Source organism: Meleagris gallopavo, chromosome 25, assembly GCF_000146605.3.
Source record: "Meleagris gallopavo isolate NT-WF06-2002-E0010 breed Aviagen turkey brand Nicholas breeding stock chromosome 25, Turkey_5.1, whole genome shotgun sequence".
Taxonomy (NCBI): domain Eukaryota; kingdom Metazoa; phylum Chordata; class Aves; order Galliformes; family Phasianidae; genus Meleagris; species Meleagris gallopavo.
The window spans coordinates 5,507,958-5,518,725 of NC_015035.2; the positions used below are offsets into that span (position 1 = coordinate 5,507,958).

A 10,768-nucleotide genomic window follows, 5' to 3' on the forward strand; every position below is an offset into this window, starting at 1 on the left:
GGATGGGGCTGGCTGCCATCACAGCCCTATGGGAGCAGGGAGGTGGAAGGCAGGAGGGTGTGCTGGAGGCAGCATCTCTGCCCCAGAGGAAAAGTTGGATGCTTGCACTGTGACAGAGGGATCCTTCCCCTTTTCTAATGGTATCTGCCCTCATTTCAGGCCATGTTTGACTGGCTGGATAACGCTGTGATTAAGCTGTGCAACATGTCTCCTGTGGGCACCGACCTCAACACGGTTAAGGAGCAAATGAATGAGATGAAGGTACAGGGGTGGAGCCACACTGGTTCTCCAATGCTTAGCATCGCAGAGCTCTCACTCCAGTGATTCATTTTGTTCTGGTTTTTGTCCTGCTTGTTTTGGCAGGAGTTTAAAATGGAAGTTTACCAGCAGCAGATTGAGATGGAAAAGCTTAATCACCAAGGTGAACTGATGCTAAAAAAAGCTACAGATGAGACAGACAGAGACATCATAAAGGAGCCACTGACAGAGCTGAAACATCTCTGGGAGAATTTGGGTGAGAAGATTGCTCACAGACAGGTACGGGGAGGCCTGGGTTCGTGCCAGCGCAGGGTTGAAGTTCGCTTGGATGCTCCCACTCCTCCCTGACTTAAACGTTCCTTCTCCCCCTGCCATCACTCAGCACAAGCTCGAAGCCGCCCTCCTGGCCCTCGGTCAGTTCCAGCACGCGCTGGCAGAGCTGATGGCCTGGCTGACCCACACCGAGGAGCTGCTCGATGCGCAGAAGCCCATCAACGGAGACCCAAAAGTCATCGAGGTTGAACTCGCAAAGCACCACGTGAGTGCTCCACTGTGTGCATTTGTTTGATCCGTTTCTGTACTGGGGTTTTCTCCATTAGGAAGGGTTTGAGTTGGTTCAAGTCCATGAAAGCATGCTGGAATTAAGCAGACGTTTTGGAGAGGCGTCCAACACTTTACCAACATGTCTGTTAGGTGCTGAAGAATGATGTCCTGGCCCACCAAGCAACTGTGGAGACAGTGAACAGAGCGGGCAATGAGCTCCTGGAATCGAGCGCAGGGGACGACGCCAGCAGCCTTCGGAACCGCCTGGAGGGGCTGAACGCGTGCTGGGAGGCGGTGCTGCAGAAGACAGAGGAGAGGGAGCAGCAGCTGCAGTCCACTCTGCAGCAGGTGGGGGCAGGCGGGCTGGAGGGAGGGGGCTGGGGCTGGGGATGCTGGGCTCTGTAACGCAGCCGCAGTGTTTGTTACCCTAAAGTGAAAATGCAGTTCTTTCTTGCACGAAGATGAGGCTTAGTGGTGGAAGCACAGAGCTTTTGCAGATGGTCTTTTTGCCCTCTCAGGCTCGAGGTGTGCTCACTTCAAAGCAGGGCATTTTTTTGTTTGTGGTACCAATTGTGTCTTGTTTATTTGCCAGAACGACTGTGTGGTCATGGGGTACTGTGTGCTTCCCTTCCTACCATGCTGTTAAATCCAGCTCTGCCTCTTTATCTGGTTCTGAAGCAAACGCAGTGCCAGCCTGGCGCATGATCAATGGGGGCTGATGTCATCTGATCGTGGCCGATTGTATTTCCTGAACAGGCCCAGGGTTTCCATGGTGAGATTGAAGACTTCCTCCTGTGGCTAACGAGAATGGAGAGCCAATTGTCTGCATCGAAACCCACAGGAGGGCTGCCAGAAACTGCCCGGGAACAGCTCAATGCCCACATGGTAATTTCCTGGGGGGAGATTTTTAATACTTCCAATTCAGCAAGTTCCTATCTGTCAGACGAGCATCAAAATTCTCATTGTGGGTTTGATGGGAAGGGAGATGAGTGCTTCTCTGGTGTTCTTACAGATAGATTTGCCCTTGATGCTGGGGACAAGGATCACAATGCATTAACCACCATCCCGTGCCCACAGAGATGCATTGCTGTCACTTTGCTTCCTGCCCCGACCCTCATTTTCTTATCTCCTTGAGCTGCTGCACTCCCTTTACCTGACGCTCTGCCTGTGTTGCAGGAGCTGTACGGGCAGCTGAAGGCACAGGAGGACGTGTACAGCCAGCTGCTGGCCAAGGGGCGGCTGATGCTGCTGAACCGCGACGACTCGAGCGCAGGCTCCAAGACGGAGCAGAGCGTCGCGCTGCTGGAGCAGAAGTGGTGTCTGGTCAGCACCAAGATGGAGGAGAGAAAGGTACCCTTGGCAGAGGGACGCCATGCCCCACAAGCAGGAGCTGCTCTCTGCTGCTCTGCTCCCCCAGGACGGGGCTGGGGAGGAGGGTTGTTATCTTAAATAACCTCTCTTGGGTGCCCAGATTGAATTTGTCATCCAAGTGGTGCAGTCTGAAGGCAAGCCGTTCATTTTTCTGGATAGTACTGAAACGTGGTTAAATCACACAGAAAATGAGAGTAAAATTGCGTGTGGATTATTTAGAGGAGGGGTGGGAAGAAGCTCCTGCAGCTCTGAAAGGCACCCTCTGTCGCTCCTCGGAGCTGCCTCCATTCTGGCGTTTTGGCCGGCGATGAGATAAAACAAGGGATGTGGTGGCCTCAGCCCAGAATACATTTGTGGTGCTGCAGCTGTTGCCATCAGAATGTCACCCACCTCCCATTTACTGAGAGCTCTTCCCATGGAGATCCCTTTCTCGGGAAGCTGAGGGCGATGCAGCTGCTCATGTGTCGATAATGGAGTTGTCTCCCCTTTCACGTGTGATTCGTGTGAATTTTGAAAGAAACCAATTCTGAAGCGGCAGCTTTCATTGAAAGCTCCTCGCCTTGGTAAACAAGTCGTGTCCCCAGCCGGGCCGACAAGGTTCCCATTGGAGGCGTGTTGCAGCGGGGACACAAAGCCTGCCCTTGTCTGTGAAACCACAGATCGTGAGCTCTCGCCCTCACCGTTGTTTTTTTATCCCCCTTCCCTCCCCTCTGTGCAGGCAAAGCTGGAGGAGGCTCTCGCCCTGGCCACGGACTTCCAGAACTCCCTCCAGGACTTCATCAACTGGCTGACGCTGGCCGAGCAGAGCCTGAACATCGTGCCTCCACCCAGCCTCATCCTCAACGCCGTGCTGGCCCAGATTGATGAACACAAGGTGCGGGCACCGTGGGCCTCCAGTGGGTGCTGGGATGCAGGGAGCGAGCGCGGCACCTGGACCCTTGCCACGTGCAGTGGGTGCAAGCTGGCCCGCCCAGATCCCCTTACAGATGGGAGGATGGCTTTGCTACTTGCAGGTGTTCGCCAATGAAGTGAACGCCCATCGGGATCGCATCATCGAGCTGGACCAAACGGGGAACCAGCTGAAGTTCCTCAGTCAAAAGCAGGACGTGGTGCTGATCAAGAACCTGCTGGTGAGCGTCCAGTCCCGCTGGGAGAAGGTGGTGCAGCGCTCGGTGGAGCGGGGCCGGGCTCTGGATGACGCCAGGAAGCGAGCCAAGCAGGTGGGAAATGGGCTGAGTGTGACAGAGCTGGAGTGCAGCCAGCCCTGGGGGTCCTGAGACCAGAACGGGGCTGGGGACAGCTTCAGTGCTGAGTTTCAAACTTGATTTTGTTTGCTTGCAGTTCCACGAAGCTTGGAAGAAACTGATTGATTGGCTGGAGGATGCAGAGAATCACCTGGACTCTGAGTTGGAGATTTCCAACGATCCTGACAAAATCAAGCTCCAGCTCTCCAAACACAAGGTAGAGCTTTGCTGAAGCAAGACTGGTGCTGAGCATTGGGTGGAAGGCAATTCATAGAATCTTAGCATTGGAAAAGATCTCTCAGATCACCAAGTCCAACCCCAGCCCACCCCCACCATGCCCACTGACCGTGTCCCTCAGTGCCACATCTCGAGGGACGGTGACTCCATCCCCTCCCTGGTCACCCTGTGCCAGCACATCACTGCTCTTTCTGAGGAGAAATTTTTCCTAATATCCAACCTGAGAATTCCACGTCACAACTTGAGGACAAAAGAGAGGCAGCAGGGCAGCGCCTCCTCTGCTGTTAGGACAGGGAAGAAGCACATCCATGCTTATTACTGCAGTGGCAAATGTGCGGCTGGGGATCCACATGAGAGCTGTGTATCTTCTTGTGAGATCGGGTTTTCTGAAGCCATTTTGTTTTCTCTCTTTGTCCTCAGGAGTTCCAGAAGACACTGGGTGGGAAGCAGCCTGTCTACGACACCACTATCAGGACAGGCAGAGCTCTCAAGGAAAAAGCTTTGCTTCCAGACGACACTCAAAAGCTGGACAACTTACTGGGAGAAGTCCGGGATAAATGGGACACCGTGTGCGGCAAATCTGTGGAAAGGTAAATCCTGCCCCAGTGTTGTACAGCAGTGCTGCGTTGTCAAGGACTGCTGTCAAAGCGGAGAGCAGAGGAGGGAGGTTGAACCCTACAGCACATGGTGGTTTCGTATGGTTGTTGGAGCTGGAGGAGTTCACTGGGCCATGGTGAAAGAAGATGAGTTTGTTCTTGGGAGTTCACGGGGTCCGTCTGTTCTCCAGGCAGCACAAGCTGGAAGAAGCCCTCCTGTTCTCTGGGCAGTTCATGGATGCGCTGCAGGCCTTGGTGGACTGGCTGTACAAGGTGGAGCCTCAGCTGGCTGAAGATCAGCCCGTCCATGGTGACCTGGACCTGGTCATGAACCTGATGGACGCTCACAAGGTGAGGATCCGCCCGCCCTCTTGGGGGTGGGAGCTCTGCTCGTCTTCCCCGGGGCCCAATGGTCTCATCCCCCATCACACAGCACCCGGGACTGAGCCACTTGGCTTTTGCCCTCTCTCCCTCCAGGTCTTCCAGAAGGAGCTGGGGAAGCGCACTGGGACGGTGCAGGTGCTGAAGCGCTCCGGCCGGGAGCTGATTGAGAACAGCCGGGATGACACCACGTGGGTGAAAGTACAGCTGCAGGAGCTGAGCAACCGCTGGGACACGGTGTGCAAGCTGTCAGTGTCCAAACAGAGCCGCCTGGAGCAGGCCTTGAAGCAGGTGAGCGAAAGGCTGCAGCTGGAAACGGGCTTGGGGAGCTTTACCTGTGCTGCGGAGCTGTGCCCCAGAGTTTGACACAAACCCTTCCCTTGGATAAGGCTGTTTGCACCCTGTGCCCAGACAGAGGGCTTCTGGCTGAGCAGGGCAGCACAGCCCCGCAGCTGTTGCCAGTGAGAACTGCAGAGCGGCATCAGTTATTTACTTACCTGTTTTGCCCTAAGAAAAGCCATTAAGAAGGGCCTGTTTGAAAAGGAAGGATGAAGAGATTTCGCTGATGTGCACTGCAGGCGGGTGGGAATGGGCTGGTGATCAGAGACTGCTCCAGCTTGTGTTTGCTAAAGTCCAGGGCAAAAAAAGAGACCTCAATTTTTGCTTTTTAAAAAAAAAAGGTCAGAAGGCTTTAGGTAGATTTTTTCAAGCAGGCAATTTACTGAATAAACTACCCAGGTGCCAAATTGGCCAGCACTCAGGTAGCCGTGCTGTCAGTGAAAAACACCGAGTTCTGCAGCACTGCTGCTGCCAAGGACAGGGCCAGGAGAAGCAGGACCTGCTGGTTCAGGCCAGAGCTCCTGGAGCTGCAGGGCCCTTGAGATGGTGCTGGGTAAGCCCAGGCCAACAAGATAGATCCTTCTTCTCCCTTTCTTCTTGAAAGTCCCCCCCTCTCCCAACCACATCCCAAGGAGGGGGCTGACCCTCTGCTTCTGTGTCCGCAGGCGGAGGAGTTCCGGACGGCCGTGCACATGCTGCTGGAGTGGCTCTCGGAGGCTGAGCAGTCCCTGCGCTTTCGGGGAGCACTTCCTGATGATGCCGAAGCGCTGCAGTCCCTCATTGATGTGCACAAGGTGATGAGAGCTCCAGAGGCATGGGTGCTGAGACTGCGGGGCAGCACTTGGCCTTCTCTTTTTAGAGCAACCCAAGCAAAATCTGTGGGCAAAAATGCTGCAGAATAACCTATTTGGGCATTAAGTTCCTGCATTTTGAGGGGTGAGGGGAAGTTAAATTGTTCTTATGCAGCAGTCATAGCTGGGTGTAGAGTAGGAGCTGGACCTGGGTGCCCCCTGCCATGTGCTACCCCTTCACACCCGGCCCATGTGTTCCCCGCTTCCAGGAATTCATGAAGAAAGTGGAGGAGAAAAGGGTGGATGTGAATGCGGCAGTGGGAATGGGAGAGGTCATTCTGTCTGCCTGCCATCCTGACTGCATCACCACCATCAAGCACTGGATCACCATCATCCGCGCCAGGTTTGAGGAGGTGAGTCCCTTGAGGCTGCACTCGAGTCCTCTCCTGAGCTCCTGCCCAGCCCCAGAGCGCGCCCACAGTGTTGATTTTCCTCTCCATTTGTTCCCATGCGGCGCTGATGCATCTCTGCATCTCCAACAGGTCCTCACGTGGGCCAAGCAGCACCAGCAGAGGTTGGAGGCTGCACTCTCAGAGCTGGTGGCGAATGCAGAGCTTCTGGAGGAGCTCCTGGCCTGGATCCAGTGGGCTGAGACCACCCTGATCCAGAGGGATCAGGAGCCGGCACCGCAGAACATCGATCAGGTCAAAGCCCTCATCGCTGAGCACCAGGTGAGCCCAGTGCTGGAGCAAAAGTGCTTTCCTGCACCGTGGGCAAACACTTGTGAGGGCAAGAGGGGTTTCATTCCAGCGTGCCATGGGGGAGTCGTTGGCTTCTCCTTACGGCCCAAGTAAAGGAGCCCCTCGCCCACCCCAGGCTGTCACTTGGGAGCCACGCACTGTGGATGGGCTGAGCTTTTGCAGAGCTGTGCCATAGCTTTACTGCAGACCCCCACTGCTCCGGGCACCCGTGTGCGCCGTGGGCCGGGCACGTCCCAGTGAGAACCCAAAGCCCCGGTGGCTGGAGGCGAAAACGTCTCAAAACTGCAAAGGTTCTTTCTCCCTTGTGTGTTCTGACAGTCCTTCATGGAGGAGATGACAAGGAAACAGCCAGACGTGGACCGGGTCACCAAGACCTACAAGAGGAAAGCGACGGAACCGCCCCATGGAGCCCTCATTGACAAGTCCCGCAGCAACAGTACGTGCTGTGGTGGGAGGAAGTCAGATACGTAGGAACTCGTTAGCTCTGATTATCAGTTAATGAGGCATCCTGACTGGCTGCCACCGGGAAGGCAGCTGAAGCTTTCACAGGGAGAAATCCAGGTGGTCACCTCCGAAATGCCGCTGCCGGGGCGTGCAGAGCCCACGCAGAGCATTTACCTCTTTTTTATTTAGCGGTGCTGGGAAGCTCGTGCTGCCGCTTCTCGGTTTCTTTCTGCATCAATTCTGTGATTTGTTGTTGCTTTTGCACACCGGTTCTTGAAGCCAGGGTCCCCCATGAATCCCCCGGCAGGGGTTGGGCTGCAGAGCTCTGGGGCCGTGGCTGCAGCACAAGGTTCTGCTCGGCAGCAGCTGGCAGGGCTGTGCATGGCTTTCTGCTCAAAATACGCAGCTCGTTGCTTTGCTGCTCCGTCCTCAAGGCTCAGACAGATTCAGCCCATCGGCACCACCTCAGACGGTGCATTTACTGTCTCTACTTTCTTCTTCCCCCAGGAAAATCCCTGACCCAGGCCGCCCCTCCCACCATGCCCATCATCTCCCAGTCGGAAACCAAGAACCCCCGCATCAACCAGCTCTCGGCCCGCTGGCAGCAGGTCTGGCTGCTGGCCCTGGAGCGCCAGCGGAAGCTGAACGATGCCCTGGACCGACTGGAGGAGGTAACGGGTGCTGCACGGGGCAGTCGGTGCCACCTCCTGAGCTGCCCCGGTCCTGCGGGCTGTCCCTGCTGCTTTCCCCACGATGCCAAAAGGAAAAAAAGCTTTTCTAAAGCGTTATGGCTTAAAACTGCCTTCCTTAATTAAGTGCGTGCTAATGAACTGCTTTGTACCCCTGCAGTTGGTATCTGTAGAGGTAATGACAGCCAGCCCTGCTTTAATCCTAGTAATCAGCTTAACTAATTAGTGCTACTGTATATATCTTTTCCAATCATCTAATATAATTTTTGTTTTTATTTACGCTTAACAAAGCAGCTATGCCCAGAAGTGAGTGTTTTTGTTTTTTGTTGCTTTTTCTGTAGCTCAGTTCAGTTTCTGCGTATCGATGTTTTATTTTCTCTTTGTTGCTTTTAACTCGAGGAATGCTTTTAAAAAAATAGAAGAAAAAAGTGCTCAAAATCATCGTGCCACCTTGCTGTGAGCTCCTGCAGCCGGAGGGGTCCTTGGGGGGGGTTAGGAGGAGGGCAGAGGTTTGTTGTGCTGCAGGGCCGAGGGCTGCGCCCCGGCTGGGAGGGAGCACAGCGCGGTGCTGCCCAGGGGAAGGGAGAGGGCAGGGGGTGAAGGCGGAGGTGGCAGCGGGCAGCCCGGTGTCCCAGCAGTGTGTGTGCGTCTGTGTGCACGTGGTCAGCGCTGCCCGTGGGGATGCTGCGTCCCGTGTCCATGGTGACGTCTGGCTGTCCCTGCGCTGTGTGTCCTTCTGTGCTGGGAGGTCCTGCGCAGCCCCCTGGGGCTGATGCGGAGGGGCGGGGGGGGCTCCTGTGGCTCCTTCGGGGCTTCCTCACTGAATGTCCGTTGCCTTCCAGCTGAAGGAGTTTGCAAACTTCGACTTCGATGTCTGGCGGAAGAAATACATGCGCTGGATGAACCACAAGAAGTCCCGCGTGATGGACTTCTTCCGGCGCATCGACAAGGACCAGGACGGGAAGATCACCAGGCAGGAGTTCATCGATGGCATCCTGGCCTCCAGTAAGTCTGTGCCTAAGCGAGCTGAGGGAGGCTGCGCGCAGCCCTGTGCCTGGCTGCTCATTGCTCCTCCTTCCAGAATTCCCCACCACGAAGCTGGAGATGACGGCTGTGGCCGATATCTTTGACCGTGACGGTGACGGTTACATCGACTACTACGAGTTTGTGGCTGCTCTCCATCCCAACAAGGACGCGTACCGCCCGACCACCGACGCGGACAAAATTGAGGATGAGGTGAAGCACTGGGATGATTTGGGGTGGATCAGGACGGGTTGGCGGGGGGAAGGGAGGTAAAGAGGAGGAAAGAAAGGGCCGTGCTGGTGTTTTGCCAAAGCAATGCATCCGTGTATCGCCGATGCTTGTGGGACTGTCAGCCACTTAGGTCTGCGTTTTATCCAAAAAGAAAGAAGCCTAGTAGAGGGGAGGCTCCAAAATCCCAGTTTCTTACCTCGTTTTCCCCGGTGCAGGTCACCAGGCAAGTGGCTCAGTGCAAGTGTGCCAAGAGGTTCCAAGTGGAGCAGATCGGCGAGAACAAATACCGGGTAAGGCAGAGGGGACCGCATCCCCCAGCTTCCCTGCAGGGATGGGACCCAACGGGCAGCCCCAGGGACCCCAGGGTGAGGAGGGGCCTCGTGCCCTGGGACCGTACGCCCCGGGGAGGCAGCGCTGGCCCGGATCTCCCCAGGCCCAGGGTGTGCCCATGCAGGAGAGCACAACAGTGGCAGTGTTCTGGGGTGGGCGGCTGCTCAAGTGCAGCATTCATTGCTGCCCGCAGCTGCCCTTGAAGTTTTCCTCGTGGATGAGTGTACCTTACGCCCGTGTTTTTCTTAGCTCGTTCCTGAAGAAGGAGAATAATTTCCTTACAGGATCTCTTTGTAACAGACTCCTGTGTTTATGTTTCAAATTATTCACCGAGGTGAAGCTCGGCAGTGAGCTGGCCGCCAGCTGCCCGGTTTCCTGCGCTGTGCTCGGGGCTCACAGCTCACCGCTGCCTCAGAGCCCCGTAGCAGAACCCCATTCCTAAGTCCCTGCAGTTAACAGTTGTGGTGATGATTGCACTGCTAATCCCATAAAATGTTTTTCTTGTTTTTCTTTCCCCTCCTCCCGCTCTCGACTTCCCTCACGCTCCCCAACCCTTTTCACTCCACTTCTCTCCTCCGTAGTTCTTCCTCGGCAACCAGGTACAGTTTGCCTTGCGATGCTCTCACTTCTTGTTAGTGGTTGTAGCTCGTGTGTCCATGGTGCTTTGTCCTTTGGGAGGATGCAATCTGTAGAGTGCTGCTTGGAGAGCCTGTCCCACTGCCGCGCAGAGCCTGGTACAGAGGAGCGCCATCCAAAACAAACTGGGCAGAAAGAGGGGAAAAGATCAGTGGGAGAAATCAGGAATTGACTGAAAGGGGGAGATTTCGGTCTCCTCGCTCCTTCCTCAGTGCCCTGGGATGTCAGTGGGCTGGGGGACAAACTCGTGGGGTGACACATGAGGGCTGTACCAGGCTCTGCACTCGGGTCACCGTCACCATGGAATGGAAATGCTGTGTCCACATGTTTAATCCCATAGGTAATGATAACTAAACCTCATCCTGCTGCACCCGCTGAGTAACTCCTGGTGGGAGCAGGGCTTGTAGGAACCCGCTGTCAGTGCATCCCTCTGTGGGGAGTGAGAGCAGAGCGGGGTCGGTGTGCCGGCTCACATCCAGCTCCTGTCAGTGGGATGGAGCAGCACAAAGCACTGCCTTGTGCCCAGTGGCCCTCACACAGAGGGGCACGTCCTCTATGGAGGGAGGGTGCCCTACTGAAAACGTGCCCCAAAGCCTGGCGTTCCAAATTGGATGGGTGGCTTTGTGTTAGACAGTGGCTATAGAAACTTTCCGAGCGGTTACTGAAAAATAATCTGAACATGACAGTGGAAATGAGAACTCGCCCATCCCTGCCTTTCTCTGCAGGTTTTGGGGGACCCCAAACTGGGGAGACTGCGCTCCATCCCCCGGGGGAAGGCTGGGGGGCTGCTCCCTCATGTCCCTCCACCTGCAGCACTCGGTTTTCATTTTCTCTCTTCTTTATTATTGCATTCCTATCCATCCAAGGGAAAATCCTCCTTACTTTTTTTTTTTC

At 55.4% G+C, this 10,768-nt stretch overlaps 1 protein-coding gene across 1 annotated transcript; it reads left to right on the forward strand.

Annotated features, from left to right (window-relative positions):
• The first annotated feature begins 127 nt into the window (after positions 1-127).
• On the forward strand, positions 128-10,744 carry LOC104914332 (microtubule-actin cross-linking factor 1-like). Its single transcript, XM_019622693.2, has 21 exons — positions 128-261; positions 364-537; positions 641-796; positions 952-1,149; positions 1,558-1,686; positions 1,978-2,151; positions 2,891-3,046; positions 3,186-3,392; positions 3,514-3,633; positions 4,074-4,243; positions 4,441-4,600; positions 4,727-4,921; positions 5,635-5,763; positions 6,030-6,173; positions 6,303-6,491; positions 6,840-6,957; positions 7,473-7,636; positions 8,497-8,659; positions 8,736-8,890; positions 9,124-9,198; positions 9,820-10,744. The coding sequence occupies exons 1-21, from the start codon at positions 163-165 to the stop codon at positions 9,928-9,930; spliced, it is 3,186 nt and encodes a 1,061-aa protein (XP_019478238.1). The 5' UTR covers positions 128-162; the 3' UTR covers positions 9,931-10,744.
• The last annotated feature ends 24 nt before the right edge of the window (positions 10,745-10,768 follow it).

What these genes read in the sequence shown, in the direction of transcription:
- LOC104914332 (XM_019622693.2), top strand. Translation starts at nt 163, where the DNA reads ATGTTTGACTGGCTGGATAACGCTGTGATTAAGCTGTGCAACATGTCT. An exon ending in TCCGCGCCAGGTTTGAGGAG is followed by an intron (nt 6,174 to 6,302) that starts GTGAGTCCCTTG and finishes CATCTCCAACAG; the next exon opens with GTCCTCACGTGGGCCAAGCA. An exon ending in CCCTGGACCGACTGGAGGAG is followed by an intron (nt 7,637 to 8,496) that starts GTAACGGGTGCT and finishes GTTGCCTTCCAG; the next exon opens with CTGAAGGAGTTTGCAAACTT.